Genomic DNA, 20,737 nt, shown 5'->3' with positions numbered 1-20,737 from the left:
AGACTCAATTAAACTGAAGCTTCTGCCAATAAGATCTACATTAGGTAGTATATGGAGATAGATTGGTGGTGGAAATCAAAGTCTTGACATAGTATTTGATGCACTGGCAGCGATTGTTTAGGAGTTAGTACCCTTCATTTTTGCTGCTGTTTGGTATATGGGGAGGGTGCGTATTGCTGCTTTAGTTTGTATCGTTGTATTCTATTGTATGGTGAAATTCCATCTGTAACTTGTTTCTTGTAATTTCTTCCCTATTTTGCTTATCAAAAAAACCAGTTCATCAAGAATGATCATGCGCTTCAATGTCAATCTAAATATGAAATTGTGTATCACTCTCAGTTCTTATATTCTGTGTGCAGATGTGAGTCCAAGAGGCAAGCCACTAGCACTCTCTCTGTAGACTGTCTGTAAATTAGGAGAGTTTTAAGTTAATACATAAAGTCCTGATTTCCTTACACAGACAGAAAAAGAATACACAGAAAACACAAGTTAATATGTTGTATGTGCCGTCTGTGACCGCAGAGCCCCTCTGAGGGCACAAAGCTTCAAGTTGGGCCGCTACCATACCAAACAATAACTATCCACTGTCATGTACTGATTTAGTCATGTTATTAGACGGTCATCTACTGATTTAGTCATGTAATTAGACTGGAGACGCTACGGTGAGTGTCTGCAAAGTCTCGGATTATACGCTTTAATGTTCTTCCCCCTTTGCCTTGCATATGTCCATGGTGATCCCTAACTCCATCGCGGCTCTTGCTGTCTAGGTAATCAGTGGCAGCATTGGCAAGGGTTTTCATCCACATTGGAACCAAAGTATCAGCTTCCCCCTGCTTTAAGTATTCAGCCGGCAAAGCCTGCACCTGTAAATAAGAAATGTAGCCAACCATAATTACAACTAGTATGATTCTAACCACCATTTTTCAAAAACTCCATTCCATGGGATGATTTACCACTCCACTGCTTAATATAATATAAAATGTGAGTGGTAGCCATGTAGTGTCCTGCAGATGGTTGCTTCCACTAAATAAAGACAAGGGCTACAAATGTTTTGTCGGTCAACAAACAATATTATTCAAATTCGAGGCCGGGTCACAAAGCTTGGAATCTGCACAACAAGCTTCGACCCAGGCTTCCGATCTGCGAAGATACGGTAGGGTTTAATAAGGCCAACTCGTAGCATGTTGTAAGTGCAGGTGGAGTGAAGCACGGTCGGGAGAGTAGATACTTAGATTCCTTATGTCTATTCCCTAAAAAATAAACATAAGGAATCTAAGCATCTAACGACAGTAACATCCTTAAGGAAATTAAGATTTTGATACCCTGTAGACCATCAAGAAGAGTCGTCCAGTCATCTCTAAATTTTCTTACAGTTCTAGGTCAAAATTCCGCAAGACTACTTGCTACAAATATATTCATGGCCTATGGATTTCCAGAAAATCTCACCTTTAATTAAAGATTACAAAAAGAAGCGTGTCCTAGTGCAGAGCTCTAATATACAGGGAATGTGTCAAATTTTTCTTGCAATGTCTTATATGTCGAAATAGTAATTTGTAGTTACTATAAGTGCATTTGTATTTTGTGTTCAGTCCCAAGAAGAATAGTCTAGAATGTGTCAAAGTAAATCTAGATGTATCTCGTGTAGATTCATGTATGGGCATTTATGGATGAGTCCAGATGTATCTACGAGTGTAAAAAAATACGGATCCATGTATGGTCATTAGTACTTTACCAAGAGAAAACAAAAATGAATGGTAAGGATTAAGAAAAGCATTCAAGACTCTCAAGTACTTGTTCTCTATTGATTTGCTTCTAGCCATATAGAGTTAAGAAGCTCTGCACTACCACAATATGGGTGTGCATCTCCAATCCAACATTCTCTACAAATCTAGATTTATATGCCTACAATAATAATGCTCCCCGTTGCGTCCAACAGTTTGTATTAAAGCTAAGGTAAGCATTTTGGTTTCCCTCGACAATTTTGTTCTCTTAAAAGAAAAAGGAAAAGAGAACATAGAAAAAATCAAGTGGTACGAGTAAAATTTTGACCATGTCAAGCACGCAAGCAAAATGCACTAGAGGGTAATAGCGCAAAGTTGCTTCCTCAAATGGAAGATAACACAAAATTGCATCTGTGTTCCGGAAAAAACAGTTCTGATGCCAGTTTTGGGGTAATAGCAAAGCAAAATGCTTCCACATTATCCTAAGATAGCAAAAAAAAGCCATATGGTCATGCGAGCAAGAATGAAACTTGTAGATAATCATGGAAAAAAAAAATGCAAAGTTAAGCAATTTCAGTCCAAAGACCACGGAAAGAAATTTGTTCTTAAAGCATCAGGGAGTATCGAAGTGAAGCATAAAAGAAATCACATTTGTAGAAGAAATCAAATTTGCCGGCAACCAAGTGCAAAGAACCAAAAATTCATCAAGGGGACGAATTTGCAACCAATGCATGGAATGTATCAAAGGAGCAAAAGTTGAAGAATGGGGGAAATTTCAAATTACGGGAAGTATTGAACATTATGGGCAAGAGGTCCCGAGTGTGATTCTCGGAGTTCCCCTCACTATTGTATAGTATCTTGGACTATTTTGTGCTGGACACCTTGCTTTTATGAAAATGAATTTGCGCTCCCGTCTAAAAGTGTACCTATCACATGAATTATGGACTGAGATTTTGTGGAGACAATATCCTTACCGTGAAGATCATCTCCCACAAAAAAATTAGGTCATCTGAATGTCTTTGTTTTTGGTAATGACGCCATACTAAAAGAGATGAAAAGTAAGATTTGTTAGATAAATCCTAAGAACATGAACACAACTTTTGACATGTTAGGCATATTCAAAAAAGATGATTTTTTGTGAGGATGATCTTCGTGGTAAGGAGATTGGGTTCACAAAAAGCAACCCCTACTTCATGGTGCAGGTCTGCTACACTAAAATGACAGATGCTTTTAGAGGGGGTATATGATGAAGAGTTGATGGCTGATTTTCAGTGGGTATGTCTCCACATCATGGAGATCATCCTCACAAAAATCAGTCCATTTGAATGTGAAGACTTGTCAAAAGTTTTGTTCAAGTTTAGGATTTGTCTAATGGTTCACAATTGTTGTCACTTATGCAACAGTCTCTTAACAAGGCAAAAGATTTCCAAACTGGATCAACTTTTGTGAGGAAGATCCTCATAATCATGAGAAAATCAGCCTCCAGCCTCCAAGTCTTCTCATATCATAAATCCATACACTTGTCCAACTGTTGACCAAAGACAATTGTTAGCTGAATGACAAAAGTTACAAAGTGTGTGTCCGGGTGGGGGTGGTTGTTCTCTCAATTGGGGGCATCTGAAAGATCCCTTAGATAGGTCCATGTTGTGTTCTTGAGTGTTACTCTGGTCATAAACGTTATACAACACATCTCCATTTGGGCTTAGTAGTGGCAACGCAAGCTAATATAAATTGCTAAGACACAAAACCTAAATGCTTCAGGAAATATTACTTCTAAGGCTGAGTCCAATGGCTCCCTATCCCCTTAAAAGTATATATAGAGAGTAAAATAAGGATAGAGAGTAAAATCCTTTGTATATATGCAGAGGGAATTAATGATAGAGAGTAAAATATGTTGACTTTAGCTCTACTTTTAAGAGAAAATTAATGATAAAGAGTAAAATCTGTTGACTTTAGCTCTACTTTTAAGGGGATGGGGAGTCATTGGACTCAGCCTAAACAACTTATATGTCACTGCGTGCATACACATAATAGAAATAGCAAAAGAAGAAATCATAATGATGAAAATAAATCAAAATATACGAAGATATTTTGCAGCAGCAAGGCTATAGATAAATGGTGAATAGAAGAGACCGTAGAGTGCAGCCACCCATGTAAAGACTCCCATGAAAGAATTTTCATCCATGTTGTTCTCTCACTTAAACTACAGATTGCTGCTAATTGTTGCAAGATTGTTGCAGACTTGTGAACCTGACAAAGAAGAAATGTTGAAATTAATTGTGAGATCTTCATCAGTTGAAGCTTCTTCTCTTCCACTGACAAACAAAGAAGTAAAAGATAAGATATTGAACTCAACTTTGTGCCCTCAATCATGTTTTAGAAGAACATGGTCAACAACCCCTCCTTTCTTCAATAAATTGTGTAAATTCAGTTAAACTCAGCTAAATGATTCAAACCCTAGTGATTGGAGCTTTTATCGGAGTCTGCAATCTCGTACCCCTTCCCAGAAACATATTTAAGCAACTTATAGTCTTATATCCACAAAAAGATAAATAATTACCCTTGACATTGCAGGAACACCAAGTAACGCATACACCACATTTGATACAAGTCCTTCACCGTTCCGAGATATAACCTGAATAGCAACTGCAATGAATGAGCCTTCAGCGCTACAAACCATGCACTCGAGCAACGACGTAATGCTAACCTCCAAAAAACCTGCAGCGCTCAAAAAAAATTCAAATGAAAAGATTAACAACTTCCGCTCTGTGTGACTTTAGCCGGAGACAGAGAACAAACAGCTTAATCAACATGGAACATCTCTTTAGGGATATGCAACATCACTAACACCTTGTTTAGGCTATTAGGTAACTTGCAAGGAGCAAAATTGCTGACAGTCAAGCAAAAGGAAAACCACCAGACGACAAGACATAGTAGGAATAAGTGGCAACGAGAAAAAAAATAAAAAGATCTACATATAGTCTAATACTGGTTTCTTGGTGAACAAAAAAGTGGAAAATAGCTCCGTGATGGACAGTTCACAAACAGTTTCCGATGCACGTTATCACTAATAAGGTGACGGTAACCAGGGTGAACAGACGCATATATATAATATGAACAGAATCACAGATGGTGCCACTATCCCTCCATCCAACAACTATCTTACCTTTCTAGGCTAAGCTTGAACTACAGTCTACAGATTTATAACCTACACTAACTTTTGGGCAGCTCGACAAGGTTTTAAGGAAGGAAAAAGAGGCTTATTGAACATTCTGGCAATGAGGTTTGGGCTGGTTGGTCTGCTTAATGGAAGCCGGAGAACCGGTCACCCACTAGTATTTATACGTCGAGGATTGAAACTTATGTTACCGACGAACCAGTACTTATTGAATTATTCAAATACAGTTGTCCACCAAGTGCAGAAGTAGACAACAGAATCCAATATAATTGTTAAGGAAAGAGCTAATCTTTGTCTACAAATCCAACACGAATATCACATAAAGTAGCGACTTGCAAAAATAAGAAGCAAGTGAAGACAGGTAAACTAAATTGGGGGGGGAGGGGATAAAGAACTAGCGCAGGTCGGGTTTAAACAGATTCATATAAAGTTCAACTTCTCAAGCCGAAAAGCAGTCGAGCAATCTTGAGAGGAGAATAATCAATGAAATGATAATCTTACCTCTCTTACAATGTGCAATTAAGACTAAGACTAATACCCGGAATTGCTCGATCAATTAATCTCTGTAACAAAAAAAAAACTAACCAATTCCCAAAAAATCAATATAGCGAAACTACCGTGGTGGGGAAGACACCAGGAACACCAAACACACAAGGGTAGGTCGGATCCAACATACAACTCATTCAGAGAAAGCAAAAATTGTTTCTAAGAGTTTAAGTTTGCCTCTTCAACAAAGAATCTTAAGAGATCAAAACATAGCTGAGAACAGGAGGGAGAAGATCTATCATCCAGCACTTTTCTTAACACCTAACAATACCCCCAATACATAACGTCAATTGAATGTTAACAATCGGTAATTAAAGTTCATTGCCATTTTACCAAAGTTGATGCCAGCATTTCTTCTTTCTGGACGTCCCCAGCACTCAAATGGCTTCTTCACTTTATCAAACCACAGGAAGAAACCAAAATCAACAAAATTCAGCAGGTTCCTTCAATGAGGATAACCAATCGAAGCCACCAGTCGTCTACGATGACGCTAGTGGCTTGACACTGGACTTATCATCTCTTTTATAAAAATCCTTTAGTTACCACAAATCAAAAACAAGCAAACACAACTCTTGCATATCGATAAACTCAGTTAGAATGAGTTTCATTCAAAATCAAAAAGTTATACAAAAAAAAGGACTACCTGTTCATCAAACAGGAACATTGAAAGTAAGGGTATAACCCACAAAAACACACATGAAATTCCAATAAATTGTTGCATGAATGTAATGTGCTTACTGAAAACCAGTATCTATTTCTGACATTCACTAGACAGTTGTTCCCTTTGAAACTATCCTTGCTATTAATGGCAAAAGAGGAAATAAGTAGCGAGATTTGGAAGCTTACATGACATGTACGCCATCGCTGCTAGGGATGCTCCACGGTGCATAGCTGTGCAACATATAGCTGCCCTTTGGAAAGAGACTTCAAGAAGGGATCCTGAAGCTGCTAGTACTTCCTGAAAAGAACATCAGAAAAAAGCTCTTGAGTTTCTTTTTGGACCAGATTCTCAGGAAAAAAAATTAACGAAAATCGAAAAGGAATAACAATGAATGGTCATCCAAAAAGTTTATTTATATGATAGTAACATGACATATGATCATGATTTACATTAAAGGAGAATTGAAACCTTTGGACAGCTACGAACAAATGTTGACGCAAAGTTAGTGTAAGCCTCAACTAGATCAGGCTCTTGATCACATATGTAAGACGAATTAAGAGCCACTATTGAAGCTGTGGAGGTGAATCTCTCAAAAATGCTCACAAAAAGAGATCCATATTCTTCTCTATGACCAAATTCTTCAACCACAACAGCAGCTGATAAATATTATGCGTTATTTCCAGAACGATAAAATAAACATTACATTAAAAAGAAGCATACGCATAATGAACATAAGAAACCGTTCAAGGAAAACCATAAAAATTGCACTTCTGAATAGTGCTTGGGGACCAATGACAAACCAGTAAATCTTAGATGTATAGCTAAGCATCAAGAGCAATGTGGGTGCAATAGACAAGTCATACAATAGAGGTGAAGTAAACACTTTACTAGATTGAAGTAGCACTTTAATCAAAATGTGCATCTGAATCAAGTTACGGTACAACCGTACAAGCCATAGAAGATGCAAGCCGATATTATTTGCAGTTGAAAGAGGACAAGGTTATAAAGTGCAACAAGACTCCCTAGTCCCTACCTGTATGGCTGGAACAGCTTTTATATTTCGTTTGTTTAATCAGATTGATTCAATTATATTGATTAGTTCAATATAAATAGAACAGCTTCCATGCTTTTTATATTGATTCATTTACGTTTCTTTAAGAATTATTATATAATTTAAGAGTTTTTTAATAAATGTTAGTGATGCATGAGCATGGAAGTTTCTAAATTAGTTATAATTATTAGTTCTATTTTAACTAGAGAATAGTTTTATTAGGAGGTTTCCTATTTGGAATCCAATTAGATTTAGTAGTTGTTTTCTTATAAAAAGGCATCTAGGCCTTCATTGTTAGGTCGATTGTTATTGAATATTATTTCTTTCTTCATGTTTGAAGGTTTAAACCCTAGTTCTAGGTGTTTCTTTCATTAATCATAATTGATGGTCATCCATTGTTGAAGCTTCCGCCAACAAAATACATCAAATTTGGTATCAGATTTCAGTTGTTTCCTGAGTGATTTTGCTATAGAAATTTAGCAAAGAGGTCGTGGGCGACCCCCAGCAATATCAACAAGATTGAATCATGTAGAAGAACAGATGCGTCAAAATAGGATGGATATGCACAAGATCAAGGAGATGTTGTCAAAACTGGTACGTAATTATCGACCCAATCAAACCATTGAAGCTCCTATGGTGTTGACAAAGGAGGAAAAAGAACACCAATTCCACCACAGTTTACAAAATTGCAGTTCCGAAGTTGCTGTAGGAGACACCCCGTTGAATCCCCGCCATCCTCACGCTCCTTCTCATCGAAGTTCCCTATTATCAGCATCAACTGGTCGTGCTGCCCTCTCCCTTCCAAATCAATGGGAAGATGAAACCACCACTAGGCAGAACGTCTTCACCAATGGGTGGCTGATGCTCATCCATCTTTACGACTTGGTCGAGATGGAACAGATCCTACACTATCCTCACAAGTTCGCCATGCTCTTAATCAATGTCAGCAGAGATGTATTGCTCCTCTTTCTCTAGTTGATTCAAATGGCAATTTGCATGCTCGAGAACCCCAAGTCAAGCAGCAACATCAGCACAAGCATGCTGTTCCGCTGGATATTCCTACCAAACAGCAGGCTTTTGTTCTTTATCCTCACAGAGAGAGGCAGAGTTCATTCTCTTGGTCGTGCTCAGCTTGAAGTTTCTCCATGGGCTTACTATTTGCAGGCCCAACAAACATGTCAAATCCCTGGACAGCCCACTTATGCACCCCATGACCCTGGCCTTAGTGTTGCTAATCAACTTTGGCCACCTGATCATGTTGAAACACGACAATCTCTGTACTGGAAAAGTCTTCCGGATGATGTTACCTATACCCAACACCAAGCAGTTCTTGCAGATGTCACCAAAGAGGTCGCTGCAGGTTGTTCCATCAGCAAACTCTATCCACAGGTTGTCCCAGAAGAGCAAAACACTATTCATCATCAAGTTGCTATACAAGTTGAAATATGTACAGAAAAAGTAACGGAAGACAGGACCAAATCAGACATGGAACATTCACAAATTCCTTTGACTGAATCAGCTACCAATCACAAGGATAAATATGGTCAGCGTGTTGCTACACTCAAGTATTCTGACTGCCATGCCACTGAAGTTCATATCCATCACTCTGTAGATCTAAAACTGCCCCTTTGCTTGGTTGTTTCAATAGTGAGTACCTCAGCAAGGTGTCATACAAAGGCCGTGATCAATGACAATATTGCAGTATTTGTTTATGGGAATTTTGAAAAGGAGGTGAAGATTGATGGAGGTTTAAATGCAGTTTATAGCAGGAATTCTCAAGATGTCTTACAACCATTGTGGGCAACACCACATGGGCAGATAGGACAGATGAAGAACACCAACTTTCACCCGCAGCTATATCAAGGAGTTTATCCCATACTATGGGATCCAGGAATATTCTCTTTATTGTCAAAATTTGACTAAAGAAAATGTTGGCCTTGTTACAATCATTACAAGAGGCGAGTTTGTGAGTATGAGGATCCTTACTTATTGGGTCAAAAGAGAAATTTTTCTCCATCGACAATCAAATTCCTTGGGACCATGTTTTGTGAATTACAGCTTACCATTTCTTTTCAATTCTCGTAACATTGACATAAGGGCAGTATGCTACTTGATTCATTTTGTGAGTCAGTACAAATAAAAAATTCGAGGTCGAATTCCTTTGAACCGCGGGAGGGTGATGATTGTACAAGAGTTTAACAGAATGTTTGTGGATTTTCAAGACAACAAACACGAGGGCGAGTTCTTTCAAGCCGGGGAGTATGATGCATGAGCATGGAAGTTTCTAAATTAGTTACAATTATTAGTTCTATTTTAACTAGAGAATAGTTTTACTAGGAGGTTTCTTATTTGGAAGCCAATTAGATTTAGTATACATTTAGTAGTTGTTTTTTTATATAAAGGCATTTAGACCTTCATTGTTAGGTTGGTTGTTATTGAATCTTATTTCTTTCTTCATGTTTGAAGGTTTAAACCCTAGTTCTAAGTGTTTCTTTCATTAATCGTAATTGATGTTCATCCATTGTTAAAGTTTCCGCTGACAAGACACATCAGTTAGTGTAGTTTTCATTTTATTATATAATGGTTGTTTTAAACACAAATAAAGGAAATATTTGTAGAGGAAAAAAAATATAATGATTTGGAGAGAAAATAAAATAAATATTTGGTTTGATTTTAATTAGCTAAAGTTAATCAATAGTTAAAAAGATGGTAGATGTGAAGTGGATAGGTACTTAGGAGACTTTTCACTCCTAAGTGCCTAGATAGAAACTACTTTATAATTTCAATATAGAAACCACTTTCCTAGTTTCAAAAATAGAAACTACATCCCAATTAACATGGAAAACCTCCCAAAACAGGAACATCTCGGAAATAGAAAATCTCAAAATAGAAACTATTTGCTTTCGAATTCCAATACGTTGGTCAAGATAATGCATAACATGATTTTCTACATGAGTTTTGTTTCTAGACAATATTCTTTTTGTACCCCCAATTTATGATACACAAAACACCAATAGAAAAAAATCTACGTATGATTCATGCATATCATTTGTTATATTTGTTATGTCTTTCTCAAGAACACTAAAGTGTATTGATCTTAAATCTTTGCTTCTTTATTGTTGCCTACCAAGGATGACCTAGGAGGGATCTTTACAACAAGCCTACTATTCCTACTTTTGCTTCCTTTCGCCGCCTCCTGCTATCGACAGATCATACAAGAAATACGATCATAGAGGAGGGTTATACATGAAGGACAGTCAAAACCATCACTAAAGATTTAGTTCCTAACAAGAACACCAATGTTTTGAATCATAAAATTCTCCACACATCGCATCTTGGACAAGCACTAGAAGGAACAAGGAGAACAATAAGAGCACAATCAAGCGATGTTTTTAGCGGTTCAATGGATTCGACAACGTCATCACCATTAATGGTGCATGCAAGTTTAGTGTTGTTCTGGACTCTAAGGCGGATTCTTGTTCTAAAACTGGTGTCTACATATTCCCACTTAAGACCTCACAACCTTCTTCATGCTTCAAAACCAATGTTGGAATTTCAGAGATCAATTCCCTTGATGCTTGCATCACTAATTCTCAAACCTGGTTCTAGCAATTTTCTCAAACCGATTGAAATCATTCTTCTCATATAGATTCATGACTTCTAAATCACAACTTACAATTTTCTAATTAAAAAAATAAAATAAAATAAAAAAACACCAATGGTAGAGATGGAAGAAAGCATGCATGTTGTGTGTACATATTCTAGCACATAGATATGTGACACGTGGCAATATCTTCTTAATGCTCGGGTATGGTCTTAGTGTGGGTAGGAAGTACTATAACACATTTTAAGTCCAAATTCCGAGTAGCTCACTTCCTAGGTTCAGAAGTGAAATAAGAAAAGGAAGTTCGGAACTAGTTGGAGTAGTAGGTTCAGAGAACGAGGTTCAGAACTAGTCGTAGTAGGTTCGGAACTAGTTAGAGTAGTAGGTTCAGAACTAGTTGGAGTAGTAGATTCGGAGAACCACTTCCTGACTAGGAATTCCAACTCCGGAGTTCAAATACTCAAGTTCGGAACTCCAACTCCTACTCCGAACCTAAACATGTTTCCTTGTTTTTAAAGTCAATAGAAGAGACCTATTGACTTGGGAAACATTAGCTTCTAGAAGAATCTGGATAAGACTTAACAAGATATTGTTTCCTAATTACTTAACTCACAAGTAATTATGGGAAACCTAATCTATTCTTATAAATAGAATAGTTGAACTACGTTTTGAGTTTAATTCCTCTTCACAGGATACGTAGGCAGCCATTAAAGAATGTGGTCCAACTCGTCATCTTCTAGATCTCTTCTTCTTCTTGGTTCAATACTTCTCATTGTTCTTTGATCATCAACAAAATATTTGTGTTTCTGGATTAAAAAAAATCATCACACGTGTTATGTAACAGGAGCATCACCAATGGTACAGATGGGCAGTGGGGGGCAGTGGTATCTTTGAGGTGCATCGAGCCACTAATGACGCAGCTACAAGTCTACAACAACGATAGAAAAACACGAGATAGCATGCACAATAAACCATCGTTACTTTATCCCTTGCTTTCAATACTTTTGGTTTTTTAGCATCAGAAACTATCGAGACTATAGAACTTCTCAAGAGATTGCAAATGGTCATGGACAATAATGTGATGTCCGTGGTTACGAATGAATATGTATTTAAAAGGATTAGGTTTGCTATTCACAAAGACTTGCAGTGCTACAAGTAACATGTTTGTCTTCACCCATTGCATAATTTCACTACATATTAATAAATTATTTGTTTTTTCTTTCAAAAAAAATAAATAAACAACACAAAACAACCTTTTTTTTAGTGTCACATACAGTAGTAAACCCGTAACCCATAACGAACAATGCGGAGTTGAATTGTACTTGATGTGAACAGTGTTCTGTGAGTAGGGTTTTCAGCAAAAGAAGAGGTGGCCAGAGCAATAGACTTCAATGGTTAACAACAACAATAGCAACAACTTATCTAGGGGCGGTGATAACCAAATCTGCCTCTTCTCTCGTCTCTACAAACTTCTGATCTGGAATAATTTTTTTTTTAACAAAATCAAATATTTTTCGATTGAAAGATAATTGGAGGGCAGATTGATGGCATAGAAACTTCAATTGTAGCTGTGATACCACTTTGATGTGAATTACACAGCAGGGTAATAAAGCAATCAAATAATAATTAATAACTACCGTGTCAATCCAATTTGATATTTAGATTCATAATTCTTTTGAATCACTGAATATTAATAACAATATTCTTCTTAATGAACATTCCCATAAAAATAACAACCTAAAAAAAATAAAACATTGAATAAGAAGAGGATAGTATAAGCCTCTTAACCCTCATATAGTCTAAATATAGTCTTGCTAGGCTTTATTCATTGGGGTGACATGGCAAATTAAAATAAAACAATGAAATAAAGAAAAAGGCCCACTAGATACACCTATTACAACAAAGTTAGCTCCATAACAAGAGAAATAAAGATCATGTATTACTATGCACTGATCATGTATACATTAACTGATACACACGTCCCAATTTTTGTTGTTTTCAAATATCAATAAAAGATAAATATTCATTCCACAAGGTGTTACATAGTAGTTAAACCTTAGCTACTAATGGTAGCTAATTACAATCCCTTATAGACAACCCGATTACATGTAAAGAGGTTGACGCCCCTTGACCAATCATATACAAGCTCCTTGATGTCAACTACGATGTTTTCAAACACTCTGATTACGCTCATTCCATATCCCCCACACTATTGCTTTAGAATGGTTCTCTGCATTCCATTTAGCTTTTGCTGCAAGGTTCTCAATGACAATATCCCCACAAAGAACCACCCTTACATTTCCCAGTAAATTCCAAAGTTAATTGAATGAAGAGAACAATTCTCACACTCGCTTTGCTACCCGACATAAAATAAGAATATGATCCACTGCCTCCTCCGCTTTTTTGCAAAGTGGACAAACATTATTCAACTCCATACCTCCCTCATTAAGATTGTCGGTCGTTTGAATGCGCCCAAGATATGCCAACCAAGAAAAGAAAAGAAAAGAAAGCCACTCAGTATGGTATTGAATTCACCCATATCTAACAACGGTCTTATGCTCCTTTATCTCCTCTGGCGCCTTTTGTCATGTTAGCACCCCATACAGAGATTTCAACATGAATACTTTGCTTTTGTCCCACAACCATTCTCTCCCATCTTCCTCCCCAAACCTTTCTCCCTCTTGGTAAATAACACCCAAGAACTCAACAAAGTTATTCAACTCCCAATCACTAATATTCCTCCTCAATGCCACGTCCCAAACCGTTCCCTTTTTACTTCTAGTCTGTGACGCATGGGCATGCCTAAATTTTCGCCGTGTCCTACGTCATGTCATGTCGTGCCAATACTGACTCGGACAGATCTCGTGATATGTTGAAAAACAACAATTTTTTGGAGAAAATAGAGAGGAATGGTAGAAATATTGATTGGTGGCTCTCCTGCGAATTTCTTCTTTTTGTTTGGTCTCCATTCACTAACATTGTTTCTTCCCTGGCGGCTGTGAAACTAGATCTAGGATTATCATAAAGAAGAACTCCTAATTAAGTTGCTAATTTAAGACAACTTAAAATTGGGCGGTCAGAAATAAACGATCTAGTCTTGAAACAAATAATGTGGACTGAGCCTTTCTTGAATGGTGTTTAAGCTTCTAATTAGTAATAATCGTTTCAATGCCCAATGGGCCTTGTCCTATGATGCATGGGTACGGCTATGTTTCTAAATACGATTTATGACATTAACATTAAATAATCCAAATGCAATATTGCATCCATGTTTCAGCTATGTGACTTAAGCACTTGACACTATGCTTTTCAAGTTTCAATGATTTAGAAGTGAAATGGTTTTGTAATTACACTAAAGTATTAGTCCTCAAACCTTGCCGTGTCCAAATCTCTGTACCATTGTCCAATGTTGTACCCGTACCTATGCAACACAATTCTAATCAAGTAAACCGAAACTTTAGCATTTCACTCTACCATTCTTGTCCAAAGCTAAATCATAAATATTATAGGAAATTGGACACTAGGCCCTCTCCCTCCTACCCAAACATCATACCTTCCCCCAGACTGTAGACTTCACACCTTCACTGAGTTGATCCCAAATGCTAATGTCCATAACTAAAATCTATAAATATAGCCTGCTGAGGACCGTTAGATAAAAGTTTTATAAAATCTATAAAAATCAGCTCATTCTAAGAAGTCTAACCGTGTCAAAACTTATTATTAAATCATAAAATTGTGGACAGTTACATAAAAGTTCAAAATTGGGCACAATGTTTAGCATGGTTAGACACATTCAAATGAGATGAATTTTTATGAGGATGATCGTCCTGTTGGGGAGTTCATATCCACAAAAAATTAGCCCTTAATTCATTTTGGAATTCATAGATGTGCGCACAATGTGAGCGTAAAAAAAATGTGGCTCTATCCAGAGTGTACCAAAATTCAGCCCATTGATTCAATGTCGAAGTGCATTTTTTGGTAGTGGTGTCAATATAGCCTAACCAATATATATGGGGAGGGATAGAGCCACTTCCCAAAACGTACAAAACCATATCTCATCCTACCAATGAAATTAAGGGTTGATATTTTGTAGATATGATCTCCGCACCATGAGTAACATACCCACCAAATTTCGGCTCATTCAAATATGTCTAACCTAATCAAATGTTATTATGAAATTGGAAAATTCTGGACCGTTAGATAAACCATTCAAAATTGAACACTAGCTTTCACAAGGTTAGACATATCGAAATAGGATGAAATTTTGTGGGCATATTATACATCGCGAGAAGATCATATCCACAAAAAATCAGGTCTTAATTCAATTTGTAATTCGATGGAGTGACGGAGTGGCTCTAAATGGGAGTGGCTCTATCCCTCCCCATATATATATACCGGCAAATCAAAACTTAAAAGTTATATCGACCCTAAGAAATTATAAATAAATATAAAAAGAGGGTGCAGAGGGCCATTTAATATTAATAAGCAAATGGTTGCATTCAGCACGCATGGTAATGTAAATAAAAAAATGGACTATGCAAGTTTCAGAAATATTATCTAACTGGAGTTATTGGGCAAGTCTTGACCAGAAACACATATCCAGGTAACTATACTGTTTGCCAAGAATATAGTTATTCGAATGAATCATATACTAATGAAGTAAGTCTCTCAGATTTCAGGTTGCCTAGTTTGATTTTCAATTTTTGGTTTTTCACTCCCTGTTTAGAGTTCAGTTAGGTTTTGGGACGATCATGTTAGGTAGTTCTCAGATATATCACCATACAAATATAAAACTTTACCTGTTCGGACGTAGCACTCATGGCTTTGGAACAATATGAAATTTGTTGAAAGGCAATCAAGTACTTTGGGCAAGACCATTAGGAATTGCTGACCTGCATACCCAATCAACATGTCAACAGAATCAAAACAACATGGAGATTGCTGTTAAGGAAAAGAAACTAGATGACAACAGAAACCACACCTGAGGATTGGATAGCTTGTGAAAGTGCCCTACAAGCTGATGCAGACAAACTTCCATTTTCCATGTGGACTGAATTCAGAAGTTTCTCCAAAATGGGCCAAAAGACACCCAATAGAGCTAGAATAGTATCGTTGTTAATTGGACCAGTTGAGGAAGAAATTGCAAGATAACTGAATACAGTTCCCATCCTATAGCAAAATAACCAATATTATGGGATCTGTGCCACAATTTTCATCCCTAGACAAACATCATACTAACATACTATGTAATATGAAGCAACATCTTAAAAAAACACGTAAGTAACAAAGCTTCTTCTTTGGAAATATTATCGGTCATTTACATAATATGTAGACAAAGAAGCAGAGATTTTAGGTGTTAAATTGTCAATTTCTCCATAAACACAAATTTATGTGAAGGGTCAATTCTATTAATATAATAGAGGCTCATATATGTCAACACTCCCCCTCAGCGGGACACGCTAGAAATACACAGGTAGAAGGACTGGACATCTTCACCTGGTAGGAGTTGAACCTGAGACCTCTCAAAAACCAGTGCCTCCGATACCATGTTAAATTGTCAATTTCTCTATAAGCTCAAACTTATGTGAGGGGTCAATTCTATTAATATAATAGAGGCTCATATATGTCAACAGGGGACAAATGATATCTGGGATAGGAAGGTGTCCAATGGCTGCTGGTCAAGCCTTGGGGGGTTCGGCCATAAAACCTTGGGATGAATTCAACATTAACCTGGGCAGTGTCTGGTGTTTAGGATTTTAGGGGACCTAGTAAGTGGACTTAGGTGTTCCGTGTAATACTAGATATGTAATGGAGCTTAATACTAACCAGTAATAGCCACATCTGACAATAAGGAACCATATTCATTACACAAAACAAATGCCAGTCATTTCAAGACATCGAGAGTGACATTTCAATCTTTGAAGCGTGCTCAGGGAGGCTTTTAGGACTACCAAATACATGAGAAACACAATTCAGCTCGTATCGGGTAAAAAGGTAACCGATACTCAAGTTGGGAATAGCACTTAGCATATGCATGAGATACACAAGTCAGCTCTTATCAGGTAAAAAGAGACATGATACTCAAGTTGATGCAACAATGACTAGACCTGTACAGCCCTCTTGCAGCAAAGTTCACGGCTTGTGAATAATTAGCTGGGTTCTGCCTCAGTGAATGCCTATTATCTTCATCAATCTGGATGAAAGAGTACTTGGTCACAACAAGCAGTGAAGCGCGAGTTTAACGAGAATAATAAGACTGTAACAGCCATTAATAACTTTGAAGCACTACCAAGCACGTGCAAGAATTACAAATAATAAAATGTAGAACTGAGTCATGAACAGATATATGTCATATGATGAGTTCTTTGCATATTCAGGGTTTAGGGTGTAGGGTTTTAGGGCACGAAGACCTACAGATAAGGGTGGTACCAGAAAATATCAAAATAGTTTAAGTCACATTACAACAATTATCAGGATCTCAAAAGGCCACTAGATTTTGGCCTCCAGGTGACTTAGGAAGCTGAAATATCCACCACCCTAGCTTTGTTAAATGGATATCGGTTTCACCAGATCAATCTACGATAACACAAGCCATTTCCTAAGTACAAGTGGTTTTTACAATGGGGTGGAATCTTATAATTGAATTTTATAGAAACTAAAATTGCGCTAGCTTGCAATCAATAGCTGTATCCACAGCAGTTCAGCACAAGATCAATCTTCTCTATTTTCTTTTTCTTTCGATAAACAAAAACTAACCTAAAAAAAGTAGTAGCAGAAGACGAATCCGGACAGCATAATACAATACATAGGGGGGAATGTAATGCTAAAATAACAGTTGCGACTATAAACTAATTTGCAGTACTTTTATGTTTTAAGTTTTAAACTGATGTAGACCACATTTGTCCCAATAAAAAGATGTGTGAGATGGCAAAAACATATCTAAAGTCACACTCTCCTTTCTCTCTTCTCTATCTTCTCTCTCCAAACTTTCTTCCTCAGTAGCAATAATATAAATTTACATGATATCAGAGCTCCAAATTCATAACCAATTCATTTTTCTTCTTCTTTCCCTTTTATTTCTTGAATCTTCTACTGTGTTGGTTTGATTGGAGTCTAGAAAAATCCCAAGTTTAGCATTGTTTATTGAAACCCTAGATGTTGAGGGATTTGTTGATCAATCGGTATGGTATTTGAAAGTTTGGTTGTGGATACTTTTGTCGTTGAAAATTATTTTCGTCTTCTAGATTTGTGGAGATTTGTAATTTTTTGTTGAAGCCCTTCACAAAAGGCCGCTTCTTTTGTTATATCCGCTAAACCTATATATTTTGGTATTTTCCACCACAATGAACTCTTGGTATTTTGTTTCTCACTGCCACAGAACTTTCATTCTTCGTTATTTATTATCTCCATATTTTTTTACTATAGCAGAACCTGACAATACTGTTTTTATTGCTACTAGTGACGCTGGTTAGCGCACATCATTTCTCAAAGCAAGTGACAACCTAGCACCCATCTCTAAAAAGAAGATTATTACTTCTATACTGGTAGTAAATATACCTCTGATATAGATGATATCATTATCACGGGAATAGGCCTTATTTAAAAGCCTTTCCTTTACATAGGAAGGATGACGGAATACAAAGTAAGAGCTAGGCCGAAGTGAGGGCAAGATGTAAGATTCATACTATAAAGTCTTCCGAAAGTATTTGAAATAAAAAAAGATGTCGAAGTGGCAGTTCTCCTCCGGCGGGTTTCCCTAGTGAGTATAAGCTTTTTAAGCTCTTGCTCTTCTCCCCTGAGTAACCACTTCAACAATTCCAAGAGGCAGGTTTCCAACCTGCTTAAAACCCCTTGGTATTTTTCATGATGATATCGGTAAGTAGGTTATTTCATTTAAGTTAGATGGTCAACATGATCAGGCACATCTCAAGCTGTTAAGGTGTTTCCTCATTTTAAGATGAAGCTTGAATATTTACCTGATGATCCACCTGGTGAATCTGTTCCCAAATACTGAAACGGCTTAAAGTTGGTGGTGTAAGATGTCTATGTTGATGATCTGGTTATGGCATGGTACAGAACCAATTGTTGCTTCTATTGTTCAGTTTCTTGATAGAACAAAGAAGATAAGGAGAGCACTTGAGAAGATGTATTCTCAGACTTCTAATGTTTCTCTGATTTATCAGGTTTTTGAAAAATGTTCTCTACTAAGCAGTGACACACCATTAAACGAGCATTATGCTCTTCTTCGCAGCCTTTGGGAACAATTATTAATATATCAGCCTTTCGGAAGAGGGGTTCAGTGTGCATCGTTTGATATATCAATGTATCTAAGGAGAGAACCATGGGATAAGAATTATAATGATACAGTAGCGAAGACTGGAAAATACGGCACTGCTCCCATTGTTTCTAATACGAAAAAGTAGAAGATTCATAGTTTGATATATCAATATATCTAAGGTATATTCACAAAAATAACATTACCGTTTATCTAGATCAATAGTAATATAAATTACTACACCCACTAATACAATAGAATGGAATTTTGAACAATTTTTGACAAAGTAATAAATAACTAGAATAGGCTTACAAGTTTCTCGAGGATTCCATAACTGGATGAAAGCAGTCTTGCTAACAAGTTGTTCCTGAGCTCATAGCTGGGTATACAGCCAATAATCAGAGTGATTGCACTAACAATTTCTTCCTCCACTTCTAAAAGTAAATTCCTCTTTTCCAAGCCCTAAAATGGAACCATAGAGTAGATGCACGACATATTCAACCAACACATCAGAGAAGCACAGATATGTAGAATGACATGCATGAAGGCAAGTTTAGATGTCAAATTAAAATTTTAAGACTGGACTATAAAGGTAGAAAGAAAGGGCAAAAGATAAAGGTCAAATGTAACGACAAAAGATGTTAGTTACTTGTGAAGATAAAAGTCAAATATTCAACCTCACTCTGAAGTATGAATCAGTCAATGCATGAAATAGCTTCCTACTAACAACCGTGACCTACTTACCCTATCCAAATTACAAAGCATATATCCTATAGCTATTTAGAGAAAGAGAAGTTATGAATGGGAGAGAAAAGAAACCGGTCAAAATAAGTAAAAAATGGAAGTTATTATATATATAAGATAGGGTCTTTTTCCCCACTACAGGACAAAATAACACACAAAGGACGGTCCAGATCATTTCAGTCCAGATCATTTTGAGCAAGATCTAACGGTCGAGATGTGCATTCCGATTTAATTTTTGAAATGTGACATCGACGGAAACAGCTCCCTCTGGGTTTTTACGGGCTTTTGTTACACAAAGTCGCGGGTTCGAGCTAGAGCAGCATCAATTTCGATTTTTTTTCACTCGCTACAAACTCCTGAAACAAAATCCCCAAATCCCAAAAATTCAATTCCCTAATTTCTACTAACTCGACCTTTTCCAATCATGAATCCCAATATGCAATTGAAGCAATCAAGGTATATATAACTTACTTTATTTTCATTGTTTAAGAAATGGTTGTGTTGTGTCAAATTTTGATTTATATACGTCTTTTGTGTAGTTGGGTTCCACTACAATTGGTTTGAAGACTAAAGGTGTTGTGCTTACTGTCGAAAAGTGCATTACTTCACCATTACTGGTGAAGTTTATTTGTTGGAATGTGCATGAAAGTTCGTTATTTGGCACAAGATGGTGTACACAGTTTAACTTTGAGGTAAAGATTAAGTCACGTCGCGTCAGTGTCTTTCTTTGATGAGTTGAACAATGTGTTTCATGGTATATATATTGAGTTGCATTCATAAAAGCTTTGTGAAAGTAGTGTTTTAGGCTTAATTTGGGATGGCTAGATTATTGAATTATAGTTCCTTTTTCCTATGTTCTTTGACGATGAAATAGCCTAATGGGTAAAAAGGAGAAAAAAATGTAAGCAGCCTTTCTCCAATCTTAAACGCAACCCTTAAATTCCTTAAGCACGTTCA

General features: G+C 36.9%; 1 protein-coding gene across 6 annotated transcripts in view; it reads right to left on the bottom strand.

Annotated features, from left to right (window-relative positions):
- Window positions 1-293: 293 nt before the first annotated feature.
- LOC147496186 (ARM repeat superfamily protein) overlaps window positions 294-20,737 on the bottom strand; it is a 48,377-nt gene continuing 27,933 nt past the window's right edge. For 2 of the 6 annotated variants that reach the window (XM_086559201.1, XM_086559197.1), the window contains exons 16-25: window positions 19,349-19,498; window positions 16,869-16,954; window positions 15,743-15,930; window positions 15,561-15,653; window positions 14,135-14,182; window positions 6,575-6,762; window positions 6,292-6,403; window positions 4,282-4,439; window positions 3,855-3,971; window positions 294-863 (exon numbers count right to left, since the gene is read on the bottom strand). In XM_086559201.1, the coding sequence (XP_086415327.1) occupies window positions 636-863; window positions 3,855-3,971; window positions 4,282-4,439; window positions 6,292-6,403; window positions 6,575-6,762; window positions 14,135-14,182; window positions 15,561-15,653; window positions 15,743-15,930; window positions 16,869-16,954; window positions 19,349-19,498 (1,368 nt within the window). In that variant the 3' untranslated portion in view covers window positions 294-635. Of the gene's footprint in view, window positions 864-2,695; window positions 2,764-3,854; window positions 3,972-4,281; window positions 4,440-6,291; window positions 6,404-6,574; window positions 6,763-14,134; window positions 14,183-15,560; window positions 15,654-15,742; window positions 15,931-16,868; window positions 16,955-19,348; window positions 19,499-20,737 lie in introns of all 6 variants that reach the window. The other 4 variants (XM_086559198.1, XM_086559202.1, XM_086559199.1 and 1 more) reach the window with 3 other exon arrangements.

The sequence above is a fragment of the Coptis chinensis genome, chromosome 5 (assembly GCF_015680905.1).
Source record: "Coptis chinensis isolate HL-2020 chromosome 5, ASM1568090v1, whole genome shotgun sequence".
Lineage (NCBI taxonomy): Eukaryota > Viridiplantae > Streptophyta > Magnoliopsida > Ranunculales > Ranunculaceae > Coptis > Coptis chinensis.
This window is presented reverse-complemented; position numbering and strand designations above follow the sequence as displayed.